The 25377-nt window shown below is 38.4% G+C and overlaps 2 protein-coding genes across 2 annotated transcripts; one reads left to right on the top strand and one right to left on the bottom strand.

Moving 5' to 3' along the window:
• The first annotated feature begins 1784 nt into the window (after positions 1-1784).
• Positions 1785-10089, top strand: irak4 (interleukin-1 receptor-associated kinase 4). Its single transcript, XM_066667279.1, has 11 exons — positions 1785-2289; positions 3529-3674; positions 3848-4036; positions 5328-5488; positions 6564-6628; positions 6725-6839; positions 7423-7532; positions 7928-8114; positions 8648-8710; positions 9051-9209; positions 9885-10089. Exons 1-11 carry the CDS (start codon positions 2129-2131, stop codon positions 9939-9941), a joined length of 1413 nt encoding a protein of 470 aa, XP_066523376.1. The 5' UTR covers positions 1785-2128; the 3' UTR covers positions 9942-10089.
• A 15-nt stretch (positions 10090-10104) lies between these two features.
• On the bottom strand, positions 10105-19695 carry twf1a (twinfilin actin-binding protein 1a). The gene is made up of 9 exons (XM_066667280.1): positions 19559-19695; positions 18126-18203; positions 17738-17916; positions 15632-15727; positions 14858-14962; positions 12936-13061; positions 12234-12384; positions 11856-11977; positions 10105-11766 (listed from the first exon to the last, which is right to left on the bottom strand). The coding sequence occupies exons 1-9, from the start codon at positions 19581-19583 to the stop codon at positions 11596-11598; spliced, it is 1053 nt and encodes a 350-aa protein (XP_066523377.1). The 5' UTR covers positions 19584-19695; the 3' UTR covers positions 10105-11595.
• Positions 19696-25377: the final 5682 nt, after the last annotated feature.

Below are 25377 nucleotides of genomic sequence, written 5' to 3'. Positions count from 1 at the left end.
CTTAAAAAGGGAAACCACCACCCCAGTCTGCCAGTCTAGAGGCACTGCCATCGACGTCCACGCAATGTTGCAAAGACATGTCAGCCAGGACAGCCCAACAACATCCAGAGCCTTGAGGAACCCAGGGCGGACCTCATCCACCCCCGAGGCCCTACCACCAATGAGTTTTCCTACAACCTCAGCCTCCTCAGCCCCAGTGATAGATGAGTCCTCCCCAGGGTCCCCAAGCTCTGCTTCCCCTTATGCTCGAACATGGTGTTCATAATGGATAAACTGTGAAGGGCACAGAAATCCAATAACCGAACACCACTCTGGTTCAGATCAGCGGGGCCGTTCCTCCCAATCATGCCCCTCCAGGTCTCACTCTCATCGCCCACGTGAGCGTTGAAGTGCCCCAGCAGAACAATGGAGTCCCCAGAATGAGTACTCTCCAGCACCCCCTCTAGGGTCCCCAAGAAGGCCAGGTACTCTGAACTGCTGTTCGGTGCAGAAGCACAAACAACCATCAGAGCCCTTTCCCCAACCCGAAGGCGCAGGGAAATTATCCTCTCGTCCACTGGGGTAAACCCCAACGTACAGGCGTTAAGCTGGCTGCCACCCGATCCACAATGCACCAGACCCAGATTACTACCTCTCCAAAGGTGGTGGGCCCATGGGAGAGTGGACCCATGTTGCTCCTTCGGGCTGAGCCTGGCCAGACCCCATGAGTGAAAGTCTGACCACCAGGCGCTCGCCGAGGAACCCCTCCCCCAGGCCTGGCTCCAGGGTGGGGCCCGGGTAACCCTACCCCTGGCAAGGGAAGCTGTGTCTCTTTTGTTGTTTTGTTGTTGTTCTTCTTCTGGGTCTTTATGGATCACTCTTTGTTTGGCCCATCACCTAGGACCAATTTGCCTTGGGAGACCCTACCAGGGGCTATTGCCCCCGACAACATAGCTCCTAGGCTCACGCAGGCACGCAAACCCCTCCTCCACGTTAAGGTCGTGATGATCCTATTGTTGGAGACTAAATCTAGAACTGTTAATGAGTGTCAGCTCTGTGATTGCTCACTGTTCTACCTCAATGTATTACTCTGATTAACACTGTACAAACACTGTTTTAACTCTACTTTAAAAGAGCAATCAGCATTTTTCTGCAATGGTTCTGCTTCGAAACAAACTGCTAAGTCTGCTAAGAAACAAATATTATAAATGGGACCAAGTGGTCCCATCAGATATTCTGTACACACATATTTTAAATATGACCACGCCATTTGTGGGGATGTATTTTCATGGGCATTGGCTGATGCATACAGTGAAAACAAAGCAATTTAATTCCTTATCTCCGTTAGTAAGAATTACAGATTTTTAAAAGTTATGTCAAAGGGAAAAAAAATTCTCCCAAATGCTTTAAAAATCAGCCAAATGTAAATCAACACCTTCAACTACACTGGATACATATGGATATATGAATATGCCTATAGTCCATATCCATATCTCCACTTATCTCTGCACCACACTGCTCCAGCTGGAAAGATCCACCCTGCAAGTTGAGGTTTATGATGTCAGAAAGCCTGTCTGTCTGAATTTGCCCATTTGAGTCTTTGGCACACTGCAGTTTCAAAGTCAAATTGCTCAGCCATTAGCTTATAACCAGCACCACACCGACACATTAACACAGTACAAACCTAGATGGTCACTGGAGGGCGTCTTTAAAGTATTCAGCATTAAACTGAAGTGGACAATGCGTTGTTACCATGGCTCACCACTGGATGGCGGAGTGGAGCACTGCACTGAAACCATAGATCTCTCCATGAGAGCTCTTTCACGAGAACCGTGAGATCTCTCTCGTTCAATACATACTTCTGTGTCTGTTTTCTTCTTACAGCTGAGCTGGCACGTTTAGGTGTCTTGCTGCGTTTAGAAAATACGAATTATCACATGTCGGTCACCCCTGCTGTACTTTATTTGATGTTATTAGCTATTTCCGCGTTGAAGGGGCGATGAAACCTCAAGGGAAATGACTTCAAAATGAGGAAGTTTCACAATTTCGGGAAAGCCTCCACAGCGCACACAGGCTCGAAGAGATTGTACTTACCGCTCTAAACGTGTGTAGGTTTTCGGTTTTAGACCGTAGTTATTGGTTGCTGAGTATGAGCGCCACTGTAACAGCCGACACTTTTCTCAGGAAACTGAGTCACTCCACTCTCAGAAAACTATCCGACTTTCTGGACCCGCAAGACGCCTGGAAAACCGTCCTTGTTGACATCCAGAAACCGTTAGGAGGGCCCAGATACACACAGCTACACCTCAGGTAGCATAAGTGTCGTTTTTGCCTTTCTATTCACTCATTATTGCAGCCTAAATGAGTTGTAATTTATGCCACGATGAGATTTTTGATGTCGAAACTTTGCACAGATACTAAACTGATGACATTCAGCTATAAGAGTTTTGAGGATTAACTTTAGCTCTGGGTCATAAACACCACTTCAACTAATGTTATAGTGTTGAGTAGTGCTCAGTCCAGAGAACACAGCTCCACTTCTCAACAGCTCAGTTCACTTGTGCACCCGAGGCAGATGTTGGCTTTTGCATCTTTCACTGATAACAGTCAGGATACTCTCCCCATCCAGTCTTTTTGTAAATAAGCTGAAAGTGGACTCCTCTGACTATAGCACAAATTTGCACTGTATTTCAGACCATCTCAGATGAGCTCTGGCCCAGAGAACTGTGCTGTGTTTCTGTGTAGAACTGATGTGTGGCTTTCACCTTGCATAATTATTTAAATCCGAGTAAGAACAATTTCGCTTGAGCCTTTGGTGGGTGCTCATTATATACCTCTTATATACTGTTCATATGATTTAAAACAGAGTAACTTTACATTACGTACAATTTCTCTCCTATTTTTCCCCATCATAACATTTTTTTTAACTTGTATGGCAGTTCTTCAAGTTTATTCTTCATTCATCATACATTTTACTCATTCATTCATTTACTGTAACTGCTTCATCCAGTTTACATTCACTGTGGGTCTGGAGTCTACCTAGAATCACTGAATAATAAATCCACCTACCAACATGTGCTTTGGAACCCGAGCACCCGGAGGAAACCCACACACACAGTGAGAACACACCAAACTCCCCCTGATGTGTGGATTGAACATACAACCTCAGGACCCTGAAGTTGTGACAGCAACGCTACTTGTTATACCGCAGTGCCATGCCACACGGTTTATATTTACAAAATATAATAAGTTGGTCAGTGAAAACATTGGAATTGTTTGTACGTTCATCAGTTAAGAAATATTCATAAAAATCACAGATTTTTTTTTTATTCTATTGCATTTTACAAAATGTATCAGTTTTTCTGTAAGTGCGTTTGTACTTTACCCACTGTCTAGCGGCCTTATTATCTGTCCACTTAATATGTCTATCTGCCTATGTCTGAAGGTAATCAACAGATTTCTTCAGATAGTTCTTCGTCTGTTAGAGTAACTGGCTTTACAGAAGTGACACTATTTTCATAAATGATGTTTCTTTATTTTCTTTGTCAGGAAATTTGAAAGATTGGTGTTTCAAGGTAAAAGTCCCACAGTAGAGCTGTTGTATGACTGGGGGACCACAAACAGCACGGTTGGTGAACTAGTGGAGATTCTCGTCAGACACAAGTTATTTGCTGCTGCAAGTGTCCTACTGCCAGGTCAGAGATTCACTCAAGTAAAACAACGGTGTCTTAATAACAAAAGCTGTAATAGTGGTTATGAAGCCCTATTACGGCGGGGGCTATGAATATGTTTCCAATGTTTTCCTTTGAGAGAAAATTACCGCTGCACTTATTTTGTTAATTTTGTTTACATGTGCCTCTGAAAGCAGATATAAGTGCACCATCTGCTACCACAAACATAAGAGAAGCAGCAAAGGATCCTCCCACTGCATTCTATCAAGTAGAGACTCGGCTTTGTGAAAATGTACTTAATAAAGCATCAGCTGTGAAAGAAGCACCTTACACAGAACCTGACAGCACCACGCAACCAGAAGAAAGTCAAGAACCTGACCATGAAGGTGCGAGTATATACAAACCACAGTTCCTGAAATGTTGTGACAAGGTGCAAAATGGAAATAAAAGCAGAATTCAATCATGTGCTAATCTTTTAATCCATATAGTTTATTGAAAATAATACAAAATACTTTTTATTGTTTTTTGAAAAATATTTGACTATTTGATGCTAAAAACACATCTGAGAACTGAGGCCAATTGCTGTGGTTTTGAAAGTGATATGATTTCCCACACTTCCTTATTATAGGCTTTCAGCTGCCTGACAGTTCAGGTATCTATTGTATTATTTTTAATTTCATAATTGAGCACCTCTCAATTATTATGGAACAATGTGGCCTATATTTTTCTCAACATCTGATTAGGTATCTTTACACTATTTTTTATCAATGTAGGGTTAAATCATTTACACATCATTACATTCTGTTTGCACAGCACCCCAACTGTTCACACAATGAGGGTTGTTTTATGGTTATAATCGGACAAAGGCAACCTACATGCTCCTATAATAACAGTGTTATGTGATTATGTGAATGTCATTGTCAGATATTATTTGAAGTAGCCAATACTGAATGGAAGTGCAGCTTTAGTTCTAAATTTGAGTGGAACATTTTTAGATAATATCCAAATGTATAATTCTTTTTTACAACCAGATAAAGAATCCTTTAAATAAACTTAATGTGAATAATTTAGTTTTATTTACTCATGTTAACTTGATACTTAGTTTCATTTAAAAATCTCTGATGAAACACCCACCTAATTCTCTACATACACAATATGGTGTGGTTTCCCAAACAAGATTTAAGCTTAGACTTGGACTTTATCATCCTTTCAATTGAAAATTGCAATTCAAAATGCTGTGTAGTCCAAGACTTGGCTTAATCCCTGACTGAGAAACTACCCCAGGGTTTCATAATTTAATCAGCAGTTTATCTGTTTCTCTCAGTACAAACTTCAAGCCAAATCAGAATTGTTTGATTATTGCAAACTGTATTTTTTCATTGAGATTTCACCAATATTAGCAATAACGTTTTATATTGATATTTATGATATATTGGTGGTGTGAACATTTTTGTAAAATACACACTGTGCCTATAATTGTTGTTTTAAAACTAATTTATCTCCAGAAACATTCAGATTTTCAAATGTAAATAAATAAATAAAACAAATAAATAAATAAAATAAAATAAATAATAAATAAAGAAAGAAAAAACACACTTAATTAAATACTGTGCCTATAATTGGTGTTTTAAGCAATAATATGTATCATTCTCATTCTCTACCACTCCATGAATTCAGGTTTCTACACATTTACATATGAAGAGTTGAGGCAGATGACAGGGAACTGGGACGACAAGCCTGTTGCAGAGGGTGGCCGCAGACTTGGAGAGGGTGGGTTTGGAACTGTGTTCAAAGGCCTCCTCTGCAGCAAACCTGTAGCAGTAAAGAAACTCAATTTAGTAAGTATTTATCCAATACTGTACAGTCAAGGTTTCATAATTTCAGTAATTATATAATATAAATATATATATATTTTAAATATAGGCACTTTTGCCTATTGCATTTATTGCATAATTGATTTGCATAATACCAGATAATAATGAATAATAGGTTTAATGTACTGAATAATACAGCTTTCTTCACATTCCGATCCACTGTGTGCACTATGATGTCAGTACATGTAAATCTCTTGGAAAATGGAGAAAGTCAAATACTGACATAACATTTTCCATCTATAGTTACATGTACTTTTTATTTATGTATTTTATCTTTTTTGTGCTCTCATTGATTTTCCTTTTTTGAACGGCATTGTTATTGGGTCCTGCATGTCAGAGTTTCACTTGCTTTTATGCTTATCTGTGTAATAACATGACAAAAAAATGAATCTGAATTTTGAGCAGTTAGTTGTGATTGATTTTGATTATTTCATATTATTTTTATTCATTCATTATCTGTAACCGCATATCCAGTTCAGGGTCGCGGTGGGTCCAGAGCCTACCTGGAATCATTGGGCACAAGGCGGGAATACACCCTGGAGGGGGCGCCAGTCTTTCACGGGACAACATAGACACACACACACATTCACTCACACCTACGGACACTTTTTGAGTCGCCAATCCACCTGCAACGTGTGTTTTTTGGACTGTGGGAGGAAACCGGAGCACCCGAAGGAAACCCACGCAGACACGGGGAGAACACACCAACTCCTCACAGACAGTCACCCGGAGCGGGAATCGAACCCACAACCTCCAGGTCCCTGGAGCTGTGTGACTGAGACACTACCTGCTGCGCAACCATGCCGCCCATTATTATTTTTATAAATAGTGTATTTTAATTTATTTTACACATGTACTAGTATCTTCATGTCAGAGGCTTCATCAAGCAGTTGACTGTAAATTCATGTTAGGATAATTCTGTTGTTTAATAATTGTAGTAACTGCACTGTTCAGTGTACTCTATATTAATTTTGAGGAGATCATTTTGCTTGCCACTATATTTAAAATGTAAAACTTTGCCTCTGGTCACCACTTCCAGGAAGAAAACATGTCTCCTGAAGACCTCACAACTCAGTTCAAACAAGAGATTCAAACACTGAAGAGGTGAACTGATAGCAAGACACTTTATCTGCCAATAATCATATTGTTCCTGTAATGATTTTATAATTGTGTATATATTTGTTCGTGTTTTTCTTCCAGGTTAAAACATGTGAATCTAGTGAATATGGTTGGTTATTCTAGTGATGGCCAGCACCCATGTTTAGTGTATACTTACATGTCCAATGGATCATTACTGGATCGACTTGCATGCTTGGTAAGTCTCAAAATGTAACAGTTATCTTACAAAACTTTAAACATTCAGTTATGGAGCCATATTGAGGTTCCTTTAATTATCTATTTATTTACCTTTTGTACCAGCTAGAACTTATTGTAGAAATTCTGTAAATAACTATCCATCTCTCATTCAGATTCAACAGGTTCAACCCATTAATAAATAAAGTACTACTCATAATAGCTCATTTGGGCTATAGTATGTTCATGTGGAAAGCAATTTACTGCTTTTTTTGCTGCTAGTATTCTCAGTGTATGTTCTATACAATATATCTTAGTGGCGCTAAGATATATTAAAGATAAAAAAGGCTTGGGTGGAATAAAAGAGTGAAACATGTAAATGTTACAAAATCCAACTAGAGAGTATACTAGAGAGTCTCTCTTCTAGAGATTTGGTTGAAAATCTGGCTGCAGAGTTCTGAATTAGCTGTAGTTTCTCAATAGACTTATTTAGAAGACGAGTAAACTAAGATTTACTATAGTCCAGTCTACTTAAAATAAAAACACAAATCAAATCTGTATGTAGTTGAGTTACAACCGTATTGATAGCTGATCTCTGTGTGCAGGAAGGAAGCAGTCCTCTGTCCTGGGGAGTGAGGTGTGAAATAGCACTGGGGACAGCTCAAGGACTGGAGTATCTTCACCAGCACAACCATATCCACAGAGATGTGAAAAGGTTTAGCAGATATTTCGCTGAAATATTAACTTTTGGTTCCATACATATGTGTTACTCACAAGGGAACTGTTGATGTTTAGCAGGTTGTATCAAAGAAATATCCATAACATGATAAGTAAGTATAAATATTATTAGCACAGTCCTAGCTAAAGCTTGGTTTTCTGTCATGAAACCTTAAGAAAATGTTAAGGGCGGTTTGGGATCACATTTATTATACAGAAGTGTTTTTAATGTGATAGTGACAATATTTTTGGGCCTTTTCTAGCACTGACAGTATTCAAGTATACACACTGTGTGTCATGAACAACTTCTGTGTTACTAAGAGTTAAACAAAGGATGTTGACTAAAACATACTTTAAAGGTTGTTTGTTTGTTTTTTCGGTTTCTCCCAACAGTGGAAACATACTGCTGGATGAATCCATGGTTCCGAAGATTTCTGACTTTGGGTTAACCCGAGCCTCGGCTAAGCGCTCATGTACTACAGTGATTACAGAGAGAATTGTGGGTACTACAGCCTACATGGCACCAGAGGCACTGCGCGGAGAGATCACCCCCAAATCGGATATCTTTAGCTTCGGAGTGGTACGTTCTCAAGTGTGAGAGCTGTAACAGAAAGGTAGCTATAGAGTCCCGTGCAAAAGTTTGGGTACGTCCGATCAAATTGGAAATATTGTAGCGAGCACCAAAGAAGAAAACCGTAGACACAGCCATATTTGCTCAAGAGTGCTATTTATCACGCCTTTAACCCTGGCAAAATGATCAGGAAGAGAACAATTTGGGCTTTTCTGATGTGGAGATAGTGCATTCACTCATACACTCAAACACCCTATAATCAGCCCCAAACCGTATGAACATGACAAGGGGGCAGAGCATGGGTGCCTTTCTTGACTTCAGAATTGGAAAGGAGTATGACATTTCATAGCTGCTATGCTGAGACATATTGACCTGCTAAAACAGGGCAGATTAAGACCATAACGATGCAGAGAGTCACAGTGGCCTCCAGACCACTGCAGAGAAAAGGCCAGCTTTTTACTAGCCTCTGAAATGTCTAATGAATAAAGCATATGCTTAGTTCATTGAGGAGGGGGAAAACCTGACATTGCTGACTCTTACAGGTCTTGCTGGAGATATTGTCTGGACTTCCTCCAGTTGATGAAAACCGGGACCCAAAGCTTCTGGTAAGTTCAGGGTAGAAAAGCATTATAGAAAACTTCCCCACATAGGTTTCAGCTGTTCATATATCACATACTCTTTAAAATAATGGAATCAATCCAACAAAGACAGAGACCACTTTATTCTATAAAGATCCATTATACTATTCGTAAAAACTAATTTATCTCCAGAAACATTCGAAATTTCAAATGTAAATAAATAAATAAAATCTTAACAAATATATTTTAGCACATTTCTGACACTATTGTCCATGCATTTTTTACCCAATGTGTGAGTATTTGAAACAAAAGGAGGTATGTGTTTTTAAAACATGTCTCTGAGTGTGAAGTTTATTGTGTTTCTCAGATCGAGATGAAGGATGAAATTGAGGATGAGGAGATCACACTGGAAGAGTATGTTGATAAAAAGATGGAAGACTGGGATCTGGAGTCGGTGGAGAGGATGTACAGTGTGGCTAGTCAATGCCTGAATGAGAGGAAGAACAGGAGGCCTCTGCTAAAAGAGGTATTTGTGTCTGCAGCTTTTTTTTGTTGGTGCAGAGATAAAGAACCAGTAGTGCCATGATTGGAAAAAATACAATTATGAATACAATAATTTAATTCAGTTCTGTTAAACAGGAATGACGATCTTGTAATAAAGCATTCAGTTGATCAGAAAACAAAGACAGTATCCAGTGTTGAAAAAAAGCAAAATGTGAAGAAAATAATCACGCTAGTGACAACATTTCATCATATTGTCTACATATTATGGGAGGTATACTGATTTAAAAGTGAATGCTGATCATATGTGGACAAAAAGTTATAAAAGTAAATATAAATCATTACTATTTTATGATATTTTTCCTTTCATACATTATTACACTTACTACTATTGTGCAGATTGTGGCTCACACTCCTTCCACCAACACGTACTTTGATACTTTATATTTTTCATTTAGGGGGTGCCATCCTAATGTCACTAGATCCAGCTCTGCACAGTGCTAATGAAAATAAACAGAGTGAAAATAAACAAACATTGTTTTAAGATAAAACACAGCTTTTAAGTCATTTTCACATGCTAATCATGAGGATTAGCATATGTGTGTCAACATCATATCAATGTCATAACATATGCAATGGCTATATATATATATATATATATATATATATATATATAATTTTTTTTTTTTCCCATCTGTAGGTTGCTACGGAACTAGAGGATTTGACTCGCTCAAGATTTGACAAACAGAAAGAGTGAAAACCTCGACAATATTGTGTATTAAACCTAAAAGTCTTGATTTGATGTGTTTTTAAATGTAAATATTTGTATTTAATTTTTAGATCTTTTTTTTTTTAACCAGTGGTCAGTAATTGACCCCATATTGTATAATAAAATATCATTAGTGATTTAAATATTTTATTCTTCTTTTAAAAACATTTTACAGAGAAAAGCATTCTCAAGACCACCAGACATAAGACATAAACACTATATAATTCCATTTACATGGGTACACATTACAGATGTTTAACAGTGGATTGCCTCACATTTTCAGTAGCTTGGTGCCTTGAATTTCATCACACCTCAACTTTTCCTGACACCTTGTGCTACAGTGTGCAGAGCACACAGCAGTGCTTCATAAAAAGCAGCAGTAGCTATTGCAGTATTTCAGTGATCAGCAACTAGGGAAGCTTAATTGACATCAGAGTTGGGGTTCGTTGTTGTCAAATAATCCTTTGAAGGAAACTAATATTAAACCACACATTTCTAATTATTTTATTTTTATTTTATTCTGTCCTGGAGCTATTCTGGCGTTATTCTCCACAGGGCTAATTACACCTGGTTTTACATAAAGTAACTAATTTTACATTTTATTTCACATTTCCCTGTTCAGACTGCATTCTCGATCAATGGGTCAAAACCTCTGGACACATTCCACTGAAACTGACCCCAACCTCATGATTTCTAATATACCCCATGCCATGGCTACATAGACAGATTAGAACATGACAAAAATCAATTAACAAACAATGAACCATCATTTAGATCAGTATATACATCAGTTGCATAGGAAAATATGTTTCTTGGCAAATGGGAACATCAAAGTGTCAGTCGTATAAAAAAATGGGACATGTGGTATAAAAAGTAATGTTGAATGCTAAAATATTGGTGATCAATCAGCTGGCAATACATGTGATCTTACAGCTGTGTGTTTTGTAAGATCTCTAGCATTTAGGCCTTGTGTAAAAATACAAAAATTACAACAAAGCTGGAATGGAAAAAATAAAGGAATGGGGGATTTGTGGAGGTCTCTTTGTTCTTGTTCACATTTAAGAACATACATGTTCATGCTTAAACAGTAACCACCCAATAATGTAACAATTCATACTGCACTTACTGACCTTTGCACAACGTAAATTCATGATTCATTTTTCATGAGTTCTTGTCAAATTGGTAAAAGACATCTCAGCACATAGCATATTTGTAAAATAGATGTTCTATGAACAGCGTTCATGCTGTATGTTTCCAAATGTTAAGCCTAAATCTTTATTTAAATGTTTTTTTTTTTTTTTTCTTCCTTAAATCTGATATGTAACCTTTGTAATCCTGCACTTGGGCTGAGGTGCGATTCCTGACCATATCCTAAACAAACACTTTTTCCTCACAAAATAAGCTTCTATTAGATACCACAGGGGTAGCTACAGATGTCTAACCACCATGTGAGTGTGTTTTATTGTATGCATAGTTCATCATGTGGTGGCTGTATTTGTGGCCTCTGTCAAATTAGGGGAAATCTAGATATATATGTGTATTTGAATAAAGGTAGAAAGCTTTGTGTGAAATAGGCTTGGCTTCCATGGTCTGGAACGTTCCACCCAAGCACACAGAACAGGGAGTTTGGTCTTGTTTGTCTTTAATCTTCAGCATCCTCTCCATCCCCACGCTGCCGAGTGATCCTGCGGTCTCCTCTTCTTCCTGCAGGGCCTTTGGGCTTAGCAAAGGCCTGCTTGTGTGCATGCTGTTTGGGGTGCACCACCTCATACAGGTAATCACCAGTCAATTCATCACCATTATCGATCTCTAGCTACAAATGAGAGAGAGAAACGAATGCTTAAAAGGCTATGTTCAATCCAATATTTTATTATTATTCAAAATAATAATAAGTTCTCATACCTTTTTTTCTACCTGCATCTGCAGTTTATTCTCCACCATGTCTATGAGAGGACTCTTACAGCTGGAGTAAAGCATCCTTTCCTTAATACTGCAGTTGTATCCCGGCATTGAATATATAAACACTGCAGTAAACAAATATGTACTTAATAGTGGGAATCATGGGTGATAATCAATGTATATACATATACATACATACACACACACACACACACACTAGGGGCTGTGAACACACACCCAGAGCGCTGGCTGCTCGGGGAGTGTTTGGGGGTTCAGTGCATTGCGTGTGCTCTATATTTTCACTTAGAAAATGATCAGAACATGTCATTTGACCAGGGGTACCCAAACCTTTGCAAAAAATGTATGAACAAAGCTGTTCACCTATAGACTCTAGGTGGTCCCCCTCGTGCGAATGCTTGTAAAGGAAGAAGTGATAGCGTGCAGCATCTTTAGAAATCCTCTTGGGTAGGTCTCTCACTTCTGTCGGGTCTGTGTTTGACAGCATGATGAGCTCCTTGTCAAAATCTATTTTCTGTTGATGGATCACATGGGGATATGGTTTTAACACGAGAATGAAAGAAAACTTGTATATAGCAATTTGTTTTATCATGATTTAATAGGAATGCAGTTCATTCCTGATCCACGAAATCTAATAACCTTCAGTACTGATCTGAACCTAATGTTTCAATCCCAACTGAGGACCTCAAAAACTGCCTGTTTTTACCTTTTTCCTGAACTGAGGGCATTAGGAGCTGGATTATTACCTTGTGAGCTGGATCAGGTGTAACAGCAGAAAAAGACACAAACGTGTGCTTTATAAGGGACTTAAAAAATTAATCACTGCAGTTTGGAGAAAGACTGCTCTCCTACAGTCTGTTTTTATCTTAACAAATATGATAAAGAATTTCACAAAAGGGATGCTGATTCTGGGTCACGAATCTCTCACTTAATAAGATAGCTGACACAAAATGCTGAGCCAGTCCTTTTCTGAACTGCAGTATCTGCAGAGCAAAGTTTTGCCAAATCTTTAGTGAACAAAACCCCCATATTCACTTGCAGGAAGCACAGATATGGCAGCCTTACCAACTGAACATAGTTGAGTTTCTTGGCCATGAATTTCTGCAGAGCATCCATGGCATCGCCATGTAAAGGGAAGGCTACTCCCTGCAGAGTCTGCTGCTTGGTGTCCACACTGATGTCAGTCTGCACCTGGAGACAGAGATCAATGCAACTTAGCCTACATTATATATTCCAACGTTTGTAGACAACCCTAATTTTTAGCCAATTTGGTGTCATTAAGGTGTATCCAACATGAATACACATGTTCTATAAACTCCATAGAAAAGTCTGAAATGAAATGCTACACACCGGAGCAGCTGCCATGCTCTTAAGGCTGTGAACCTCAATGTCAAATATGTCTAGAGCGCTTATAATCTCCCAACAGACTGTGGGGCACTGTAACTGCAAACTACATCAATGAAGGACCTTTAAATATTGGAGAACTAATCATTCAATATCAGCTCACGTCCTCACTAATGTTCTTTTGGCTGAACGCCATACAATATTTACAGGAATGTTTGAATATCTTGTCTAAAGTCTTTTAAGAAAAACATCCTGTTACTGGAGGAAATGGGGAGAACATTACGTAATGCTCTTGACCTCAGAAGAAATGACAAGCTGGTGTCTACAATTTTTGGTCATAGAAATGTATGTTACTTTATTCTGAGTAATGCACTGTGATTCCACCACTGTATTTTATATAGTGAATATTAACAATCTTCAGATATTAAATATTAATTCATTTTATACCAAATATTATATTCTTCAAGATCTCCCCTAATGCTAGCTGTGTGTGGAGCGTTTAAACCTGCCCTGCAGCATATGGGCAACAATTAAAGGTATGCCAGTCAAAAGACATTTATGAATGCTTTGGCTTGTAATAAACTTATTTGTTTTACAAAACAACCTAGATTTGTGAGATATACATGAAGACCGATACTAGTTTAGTGCCATTCATATTAGTGCAGTGTTAACTGTTCTCTGCAGAGTTAGTGACAGAAAAGGCAATCCAACTTCCTTTTATATTTCCCCCCTCTGATTGGCCAACTTCAGAGAAGAGCCATGGCCCTGCTTTTTTAGTGCATTGCCTTATATGGAATGGGTTCAACGCATGCTATTCCCATTCAAAACTAGGAACTCAGCAATTACTGAAGAGGCTAAAACAAACACTTCTTTGCAAGTGGCAGGGATGCTTTGTTTTGGTGCATACACCAACTAGTAAGACTGTCAATGTCAACACGGCAGATTCTAGGAAATATACAGCTCTCAGCCATAACATTATGACCACCTTCCTGTTTCTACGTTCATTTTTCAGTCTCACAGCTCCACTGACCAGAAAGGAGCACTCTGTTTTTCTACAATCACAGATTGTAGTTGATTTGTTGCTCTGCATACTTAATTTCCCCTATTTACCCTGTTCAAATTGTCAGGACCCCCATGTGGCAGGTACAGTCTGATTTGGCTAGTGGATAATTCTCAATGCGCTGCAGGGACACTGATGTGGTTAGGGACACGGTGTGCTGGTATGAGTAGATCAGACACAGCAGTACGGCTGAAATTTTTAACCCCTCAGTGAGAGTCACTGCTGGAAAGAGAAAAGCCCACCAACCAAAAATATTCAGCCAACAGTGACCAAAGATTTTACGTCTACAAGTTAGTTGTGTCTAACTGACTGGACAGTGAATGGACAAGGCTTTTAAACACTCCAGCAGCACTGCTGTCACAGTTGATTTCATGATGCACACTTCTACTGAAGCTGCAGTAACAGTAGCCAACAAAGCGTTGCAGATTTACTGCAGTGAGCTGCACTATAGTGAACGGGTTTGTTATCATTAAAGCAACATATAAAGTGTTGTTTATTTTAAAGTTTAATTCTAATTATAAAATCAAGGTCAGAGGTACAGAGATAAGTCTGTATGTGCGCATGTGTGTGTGGTTGCGGGTACCTCACTGAGTTTGATCTGTCTCAGTTCCTCTTCAGCGGCAGTGAGTGGAAGAGGAGCAGACTGTGAAGTGATGTGCTTCTTGTATCCATTAAGAGAAACGTCATCCTGAAGAACACCAAAAAAAAAAAAAAAAAATATGGCTTGCAGAAGTGCTTTTTATATCACCTTACTGTAATGACTCTATGACCTTGTATGGGCTGGAAGCTCATGTTTGTTTTTGGATATCTGACACAATCTTTGAACGTGTGACTCAATTTGGCCAATCAGATTGTATTATTAACACCAGTGTCATTACTATGGGAACCACTATGGCTAACACAGAAGCCAGATTTAGCCAGCAGAACCTGACAATGTGTTTTATAATTAAAGTTTACATTGCATTGGGGGGGACACATATATGCCACAAGGAAATCAGCAATTAAAATGTTAAATACATTCAAATATGAAAATTCTTGGTTGACAGAAGAGTTTGTTTAATTGTGGGTATAAATATATTACAACATTAAAAGCTAACCAACATATGATAATGGCCCATCCTTTATTATAAATATTATTTCCAATATTTCACTGGTATATCCTCAATTGTTTATGAAGATGATACTCTTTACATACTCCTTTATGCATATGAGAGTGGCAACATGTTTCCCATTATATGGTCTTGACAGAAAATCAACACCAACATTTGATAATCTAACCATTTTTGTACCATAAATAATTAAGAATGATTCCCCAATGCCTAATTACACAGATGTTTTTAAAATCTAATGTACATACCTTTACAGTGCCAAAAATTTCATCTTTAATTAGGCCGCCCCCAAACTCTTTCTTCACCGTAGCCCTGGTAGCGGCATAGAGCATTTTATGTCGCACCTGTTAAATATAAATCAAACAAAAATGTGAATTCTGGTGCTCTGATAAATGTGTCATATATCACTTTCCAACATCAAATACAGCGTAATGTATACAAGCTGATTTCAAATCTTTCTCAACAGCTTCAGAATGTCAACTTATTACTGTGATTTTGATAGGGCCACTACTTGACTTTCCTTCTACGATGAGAACAGAATTATCATCTACTAGAAAAACAACAGTTGCCTAGTCAAACAAAACCAAACTGAAAAACAAAACTGTTCTTTCATTAAGACAACACACAGAAGGCAGAAGATGAACTGAAACTACAGTACTTCTTAGCAGATTCTGTATGTACCTAAAACACACTGAGCATTTATTCTATATATCTAGGTTCATTTGTTTGCATACCTACTTGATGACACAAATATAAGTTAACAGCATATTTATATTACTGTTAATGAACAGAGTTCAGAGATCATTTTCAGTAAGGAGTATTTTTGTAACCTGACACCATTGGGCAGAATTGCTAATACAATAAAGCAAGCCATTTGTGTCTCCTGTGAAGATGGTACTTATGTAGGAAATTCTGCACCAACTTCTGCTTGGCCATACTCATTATGACGGCAGAAAGAACTCGTCACTTTTTAACCTTTCCATTTAAGGGTTTTAGGTGGAAATAAAACTTTTTAATGGGTAAAAGAGTAACTGCAAAAATGAATTCATATGTGTAAGCAACTTCAACAAATGTCTATCACCTCACACACTCCTGGAATTGTGCTGACAAGTCTAAACCTGTTAGAGCTGCACCATGGGTAAGAATGTTTTGCCTTGGCTCCTGATAATCTTATTGGTTAAAAAAATTTTGCTTTGGGTGTCAGATTCTCTTGCAAATCCAATCACTGCTGACCTGGATCCAACTAACATTTCTCCCCACTTACCTGCATTAGGAAAATGCCAAGAATGTGTAAGTGAATTCACACTACTAATCACATATCAATCGAAAGTTGTACATCATTCTATGATGTAATGAGAAAAGCAAGTGCTATTTCTAGACACTAACAATGTGACAATCTTTGGTAAACATTGTTCAAAGAACAATTTGCTTTTGTTCTATGTGTATTTACCCTCCAAATATTATAAAATCCTCTGAATGGGGTGATTATTATTATTAATATTATTATATTCCATCACCTAGGGCTGAAAGATCAATTTAATTTATATCAAAATAGTAACTTTAAAAGAGTTGCAATTTTAACCACAGCCTATTTTAAGGGGCAAAATTTTACCTGATCAGAAGCAATCAACTACTCATGTGCTGTGACATTACAACCACACAATACATTCAAGCCTCAAGCAATAAAAAGATGATGTGATGGTCCCTTGGGCCAAAATCATGTCTTCTTTAACAGAGAAAACATATTAATCAATATATTGATCAGAAAATATATATTGGTCTTATCAATGTATGTTGCTAAAAATGTAGCATAATACGGCCAAAGCAACCAGACCACCACACTGAAAAAAGCCTGCAGGTTTGTATGATATTATTTTGGCTGCCCTATTGTCAGTATTTTATGTCAGTTCTATGCGCAGATGTGTTAGCTTTCATTTAACAACAGTCATATTTCATCTCTTTAAGAGCTATACTATTCTAAGAAAAAAAATGTATGACAAAATATAATCAGCAGTAGAACATAGCATCACTAGTATCATAGGCGTAATAGTATATTTTTCAAAGGGTTATTCTTATTTTTCATGAAGAAAATATAATGAAACACAGCATAGGTCTGTAGTTCCTAACATAGACATGATGCAGTCCACAGAATGAAAACCATCAGTCTATATTCATTAACTATCATACAATAATGCACAGTAAAAATGAGACCAAACAAAAACTTGTTTCTAAGAAAACATGTTTCTAGTTTTGGTAAAGGTTTTACTAAATGCCTTTTTCATAATGACAATCAGCAATAACTTTACCCGACTTAGAAACAAATTTGTGTCTTATAACTCCTCACAATCCCTTACCGCAGCACTGTCTGGTGACCAGGCGATGAACACCCACTCATGCCCAAAACTATTGGTGGAGTCCAGCCTGTACAAGATGTAGCATGGCAACTGGTTCTCCAGGAGAGGAAGCACAAGGGAGTTATAGTCTTCCTCCCAACTCCGAGATGCCCGCTTGGTTTCACCCAGAACTAACTGTTCTATTAAAAAAAAAGATGGCAAACATTAGATGGTATGATACATTTACTAAAACTGAATGCAGTTTGTTTTTGTACATGTATGTTCAGCAAGCTGTGTCTAAAATGTAGGTGACAAGGAGGTTCTGATCGTATGACTCATTGCTCTGTGAGTGTTTGGAAGAACAGGCTATAGCTCAGTGATGGGATGTCACTGTCACATGTTTCTTTACCGCTTTCAATCACAATCTTCAGAACTCTGTAGTCTCCATTTCTGGCATTGGCAAATATTTCTTTCAGCTCCGCAGCAGCTTAAAGGCAAGAAGATACGTATGATTAAACAACAGTACAAGCGTAGTCACTAAGATACTATTTTCCATGTGCTATTTCAACTCACTGCCAAATTCCACATCTGTAGACAGTAAATTCCAAAACAACACAGACAGCTGAGCCTGTTATTGTGTCTCTAATGCAACCATTCCAGAGTTACATAAAAATCAGTCTACAGATATTTTTATTAAAAGAAAATCAGTACCTAAAAAAATGGTGGCGGTTTTTGACATGGCACTACTCATGCATTGTGTATGTGTTTCAATATATTATATAATCATGACAATTTCTTTTTTTATGTCCCCCTCTGGTCATGGAATACCCCCTAAAAGTGGGTAAAAATCGCAAGGCAATTAGATTTGTTCCTTAGGTTTATGACATAATGAACTCTGACTATCTGAATTTGCCCATTTGTTTTTGGAACACTGCAGTTTCAATGTGTGAATACTCAGCCAAGGCTTTGACTGTTTACTTCGCTCATTGTACGTCTTCTAGCGTATAAACACACCACACATGGCATTTCACTGCAGGGGGTCTTTACATATCACAGTATGAAATAGCTGCCATATCTCACAAACCATAGGCTATACACAAAGACACACTGACATTGTCTTAGTCTGACATGCCTTCATTTAGAAACAAGCTTCTCTTAGTGAAGTAAATTTAACACTATGATTGTAAATGTAAATTAAATTAAAAGATAGTTTATGCAGAGTAGGAATGTCTTTAAATAGTCTGATATGACATTTCACACAACCCCTGAGCAATACACACTGACCTGAAAGGAAAGCTGGCTTACATTAAATCTGGCTTCATATAAACAATCTTCCATGAGAGAGGTATGACTATCGTTGCGATTTAAATGTTAAATAAGTTAAGCCTAGTTAACTCGAACTCAAACACCTGGACAGCAGCTGTTAATCAAATCCTGACTCTCACTCCTTGCTGAGCTCTACAGCTCTTATCATGTGAAAATGGAGCAGCTGGACTGAGTGAATGAAGGCGTTGCCCGCTTCAACATCTCAAAATCTCACACCAGCCAGTGATTTCAGCAAGAACTAGTCCCTTTACACAGGCCAGCCCACAGAAGACGAAACGATAAAATCGAAGACGGTATAAAAAACCGCTGGCTGCTTTCAACAGGGAGTAGGTTACTGTAGATAGCTGAAGTTGTTCGAGTCTTATTCTGATTTCCCGTTCCACCTTAAATGAAACAGCAGTGGTAGAAAGACACTGCTCTTCAGTGAAATCAATTCCCAAACCTCGCCGCACTGTTCTTCCGAGGAGACAGAAGGCTTAAGGGAGCGCCCAGAGCCCGAAGTAAATGCAGTTTTACCCTGTATTCCTGTCTGGTGGGACATTGTTGGACACTCGGAGCTAGTGGTCGGTCGGTGCGGAGATCACAGTCAGGAAGAAGGAAACACAGCGAAGACACGCCACTGGCTCCGGCCCGCGTGACGTCACTCGGTCGGCTCTTGCGACGCCTCCTCTTTCTCTTCATTGCGCATGCGCACAGGGGAAACGACTGTCGGTAGAAGAGTTTATCAAAATATTCTCCCCCTTTTCTACAAATTAACAGAGTTCCAAGGTCTTAATGATACCAATACCACTTGGATCAAAGATGCACTGTTTACCCTCTTTGTAAATAACACTGCTATAAATGCTTCTGTTCCTATGCAAAAGCTTCAGCTCAGTTCAGAAATGGAGCCCAGGAATAAGGAGCAGAAGCAGGGGATTTTAGCCACTTTGCTTTCTTCACCTTTCCTGTTTGCACCATATCTTTGTTTTCTTAAAATTATGCAGCAGGGACAGCACGGTGGGGCAGCAGGTAGTATCGCAATCACACAGCTCCAGGGACCTGGAGGTTGTGGGTTCGAGTCCCGCTCTGGGTGACTGTCTGTGAGGAGTTTGGTGTGTTGTCCGCGTGAGCTTCCTCCCACGGTCCAAAAACACACGTTGTTAGGTGGATTGGCGACTCAAAAGTGTCCTTAGGCGTGTGTGTGTGTTGCCCTGTGAAGGACTGGCGCCCCCTCCAGGGTGTATTCCTGCCTTGAGCCCAATGATTCCAGGTAGGCTCTGGACCCACCGTGATAAGCGGTTACAGATAATGAATGTATACAGCAGTGTTTCTCAAAGTGTGGGACATGTAGGTATTGCAGGTGGGGTGTGGTTGTCTTTATTAATGCCTTTCTGTTTTGCCACTCACAATTCATTAATAGACCTTAAACATTATAAAAAAAGAGCATTAGATGGGACCCCAGAAAAGCATAGCTTGCCTAGAACCAAAATATGCTTTTATTCGCAAATTTTTATTTTGAAAATGCGCCACTGAGATTAACCTGTTTTGGCTGCGAGTCAGACACAGGGTGGGCCATCTTTCAGCCTTCGTTAATATAAAGCTGCTCCAGTCATAGAAGTTTACTGGCCTCAGAGTTACCGTCAGAGTCTGGTTTATAAAGTTAGTTTTTACCAGCTCTGAGCTTGAGGTCAGTAAGTAGAGCACATCAGATAACAATGACGGCTAATTACAGTTATAAAAGCGGCTTGTATATAACTTTTAGGGAAACAGAGGAGGACAGGAGAGTTGGTGAACGTTAATATGAGCCGTGTTCAGGGTGTGAGAAAGCACTCTAAACATGCAGTAAGTTAACGTTTGTCTCTGTCCGTGACCCTAACTGCACACTGCTGCTCTGAATAATATATATATATATATATATATATATATAACTGATAAATATATATATATATATATATCAGTTAATAAGAAGTGATAATATGAAAACCAGCTACTATAACACCAGTAGAGAAAGAGTAACCTGAAAGTGAGTGATTGACCAAAATCTTGTGTGAAAAGGTAGGTTCTCAATCTAGATTTTCATTCATTATCTGTAAGCGCTTATTCAGTTCAGGGTCGCGGTGGGTCCACAGCCTTCCTGGAATCATTGGGCGCAAGGCGGGAATACACCCTGGAGGGAGTGTCAGTCCTTCACAGGGCAACACACACTCACACCTATGGACACTTTTGAGTCACCAATCCACCTACCAACGTGTGTTTTTGGACTATGACAGGAAACCGGAGCACTCAGAGAAAAGATTCTTCCTCCTGCAGTGTTTCTCTTAATGCGGGGAACTAAGAGTAGATGGACATCCTGCGAACAAAGTGTCAACAAATAAATTAAAGAAAACAAGTAGTCAGCAGTAGTGTGGCAGATCGAACTGGACATACTGAAATTCAAACAACTTAAAGACACTTTCTCTGAACTGAAAATAACACTTTGAGTATTCAGATAGCTGTACAAATAGAACCATTATTAATAATACTTAAAGAACCTTTAATTAAAACTTATAAAGTATAGAATTTTTGCTACCTTATTTATTTTACTATGGGAAAACTATGGGAACTATGGGAAAACAACTTGCATAATATTTAAAAAGTATTACATCAATTAGGCATAGTCTAAAATAAGTTGACAAAAAGTGAGAGACTGGACTTCTATTTGTAATTTCTGTGAACAGACATAAATATTGCCTTCAATCTCCACCTTGACTTTAAGATTTTACCTGTGTGTATTGCTGCTCTATGTACTATGTTGCCAGTGATTTTAACGTATTAAGGTATTACTTCCATTTGGGACAAGCTGAAACAAGGTTGTCTTTATAATGGGAAACAAAGACTGTACTTGGGACGTGTATTTGTGCTGGCCCAAGGTTATTAAGGACCTCAAATTCCCTCCAGAATCTCAGACTGGCATGCATTTAATTGCATGCGCAATTGCTCAATATGCCAAATTTCCAGTTAATTTTAAAGCATAAAAAAATTTCAGGCCAGGCAAAATCCATGTTTTCCTTGTAAGAGGAAATTTGTGCTGTAAGGGCCTCAAATTTCCTCCATAATCTCAGTTTCACATTCATGTTTTCTTTGGGTGCACAATTGCTTAATGTGCCATGTTTCCAGATTAAAATTAAAGTATAAAATCACTTCGGGGCAGGCTAAATGCATATTTTCCTTACAGGGGGTTTTATCATATTTACCCTCACAAACATAGATAATATGGAGTTTTTAAAACAACACTGCGTAATTCATGGTGCTTGTAAAAATTATTTGTAAGACAATTTCTGGTAACAAACACACTACAAATGAGCTGAATTTCTCTCAGACATAACATTAGTTATTAAAGTAAGGTTAAAACAGTAATTCAGTGCAGGTGGTCTAGGAGGGACTTTGACTCTGTTGGCTGCAGCACTGAATGATGGACAGCTAACTCTGGCTACTGATTGGCTAAATAAGTGACGATCAGTGAGAAGAAGCATGGTCTGACCTGCTGTGGAGTATTAGCCTCTTCCTCTGGCTGAGCCTAATTGTCTTAACAGCTTCACCTCAGAAATATGGAATAAAACGCCTCCCGTATCAGTTCCAAAAAGAGCATGGCTTTAAGTGTCCAAATACAGGATGGTTGGCAATTCTAAACACGACCCTTGCACTCCAGCTCTAAATCTGACTCGCAGGAATGTGTGTTTTTGCCAAACAGTCAGAAAGGAGAGTGTGTCCGTGGACGTGAACTCGCATGCGGGTAATTCACTCTGGCTGACTGGGTGGCCTTGGTCCAAATTGGTAATGCTCAGGCCAACCCCTGGCTACAACCCTGAACCAAATTATTTTAATTTAGAGTATTTTGGCGGGCTGGATCCAGCTTTAAAATGCAACTTTGTTGTCAGAAAAAACCCGGGGCTAATGAAAAAAAGGCCCGGGGCTATAGCCCCATAGCCAGGCCCTAGGCACAGCCCTGGTTATGGTCACAGGGGGCTGGCTTCACCAGACTCAGAAGAACTTCAGGAGATTCTGAAACTTTAGAATTTTTCCTTTTTCTTTTCTTTTTCATTTCCTTTTCTTTTTCCTTTCTCCTTTCGAGGGAAATTCCAACCTTGAGAAACAAGATGGCATTGCCCTTAAATGAGGGGATGCCTTGCACTCTGCCAAACCTGAAACCAACCAAGGAAACAGGACAGCTTTGCTGACTTTAAGAAAGTCTCATAGTCAGGGCTGCTGGCTTTCAGTTATCACTGTAATAAAAACATATTCTCTGCCTTACTCTGTTTTTTCAGTATGTCAAGACAGTAGCTGAGGATATTCAAAACAGTTATGACCAGCTCTTGAGCTTTTAGCAATAAACACACTCAGGCAATATAGCAATAAATACACAGAATCATTGTCCAATGCTAAAAAGTGAGCTAATCAGGGTAAAATTAACAGGCATTACCACTCACACTTGTTCATAAGTAAAGCCCAATGTATACTTCTGCATCAACCCTACGACATAACAATGTCCATCCAACTTCTGACCAATCACAGTCCTTGTGGTCTGTGCCGACGCAATGTGTAGTTACATTTCTGGAGAGGTGTGCATCAGGCTATGGCCATAACAGCCACTCTCCATCTTCTCCAGGCTCTACCATGATGTCTATACTGGGGAAAACCTAGCTAGATTTTTCTTATAGCAAGCTAAACACTCATGAGCTGTAAAGTGCTACGTAGAGTTCTCCTCCCAGTGATTCTCAAGCCATCGTTTTGAAGCTGTCATTTTAAGATAAATATCCTACCTAGTGATCCCTACTGAAAGGATCAATTCACCTAGGAGGAAATTTTTGCAATATTAGTGAAGTGTTGGAAAATGTAAACTGTAGGCATGCAGGTCCCCACATAGCAGGCGACTTCGATCTGGATCCGTTTGTCCTCTGGCAGATCTGCATAGCAGTCAGCTACGGTCAGTGGATACAATCCGGATCCAGTGCAGGTTGTATTTCTGATTCTAATCTCTGACATGTCACTGGTTTGCAGCTGCACCGGGCCCGGAGTCACTGCACGAATCGGAGCCACACTCAATTGACTCTATGGTCACTCCACCAACGCTGCTGCAGCCCTTTCGGTTCTCTAACACTTCAGGTGAGTAACAGTCAGATTTTTGTTAATTTCACTGTTTATAATCAAATTTCACGATATGAACTGCTTAAGAACGACCAAATCTCATCAAATAAAGATGGCGAGACACTTTTTTTAATGCCTTCCAGATGTTTTAACAAAATGTTAACATAGGCTTTCCAAACCTAGCTTTACTGTTAATATGAAATGACAATAATATTTCTGTATGAACTTACTTTGGTAAAAAGTAATTAAAAGCAATAAAGATAGGTTAGTGAATTGCTGCAATTTGTACATAATGATTTTTCCTCTTTAAGTAAAAGAAACCAAGCTTGGTAACATTAGCATACTGCTAATAAGCAGCTTCACTTATATGAAATTCAGTATTGTCATGTAAAATATGAAATTATATATATTATAATAAAAATATAGACTATATAATAATTATATCTTTAATATATTATCTATACAAATTATTATTCCATGATACATAAATTATAATCCTAATTTATAAATATTTTTCAGGTGTTCTTTAGCCTGTTATCAATAAATAAATAAATAAAATGAAATAACCTTTTTTCACAGTAGTCATAAAAATCAGAATTACCCTAGTTTGTGCTAAAATAATTTTAAATAACTTTATGATGTGACCATTAATGTGTCACATTCTCTTTCTGTAGGTAATGTTGAGATTTACAGTAAGACCTCCCTTAATCTATATGCACCACAGGTGGTGTTGTCATTTCAGCAGGTATATGTAGCTTGTAGCTTTGTAGCTACTTTGTGGCTATTTTGCTGAGTTCCAATTACTCACTGTAGCACATCTGCTGCTGCACAATTCATCACTCTACCTCGTTCCACAGTGGAAAGAAACCACCATGGGTTCTCTATTCTCAGTAAAACATAAATACCAAAATACTTCACAAAGATATATATATATATATTAGTTTTAAAACACTATTACATTACTGCATTAAATGTATAAAATGAAACCTAGATAATTTGTTGGGTGGTCTTGACATCTGACCAAATATTCAGGCATGACATGACCTCAACAAACATTGTATAAAAATGACTATAATCTAGTCATTTAATCTTTGAAGATCTAATAAAATAGAGCTTTTCTTGATTTGTTATTTAACTAAATAGTGAAACATTCAATATTTCCAAATTGTAATGTAAAGTTAAGTATATATACTTATATATATATATATAAATTAAAGTTGATATAAAAAATA

This window comes from Hoplias malabaricus, chromosome 4 (genome assembly GCF_029633855.1).
Source record: "Hoplias malabaricus isolate fHopMal1 chromosome 4, fHopMal1.hap1, whole genome shotgun sequence".
In the NCBI taxonomy this organism is placed as follows: domain Eukaryota; kingdom Metazoa; phylum Chordata; class Actinopteri; order Characiformes; family Erythrinidae; genus Hoplias; species Hoplias malabaricus.
The sequence above is the reverse complement of the archived record's forward strand: the minus strand, read 5'-3'. Positions and strand labels throughout refer to the sequence as shown.

Bases quoted from the DNA above. Each gene is read 5' to 3' on its own strand.
- irak4 (XM_066667279.1), top strand. From the start codon at position 2,129: ATGAGCGCCACTGTAACAGCCGACACTTTTCTCAGGAAACTGAGTCAC. The intron at 4,037-5,327 runs GTGCGAGTATAT...CCATGAATTCAG, and splicing joins TCAAGAACCTGACCATGAAG to GTTTCTACACATTTACATAT. The intron at 8,711-9,050 runs GTAAGTTCAGGG...TGTGTTTCTCAG, and splicing joins ACCGGGACCCAAAGCTTCTG to ATCGAGATGAAGGATGAAAT.
- twf1a (XM_066667280.1), bottom strand. From the start codon at position 19,583: ATGTCCCACCAGACAGGAATACAGG. The intron at 18,204-19,558 runs GTAAAACTGCAT...CTTGCCTTTAAG, and splicing joins CCACCAGACAGGAATACAGG to CTGCTGCGGAGCTGAAAGAA. The intron at 14,963-15,631 runs GTATGTACATTA...GGTGTTCTTCAG, and splicing joins AAATTTTTGGCACTGTAAAG to GATGACGTTTCTCTTAATGG.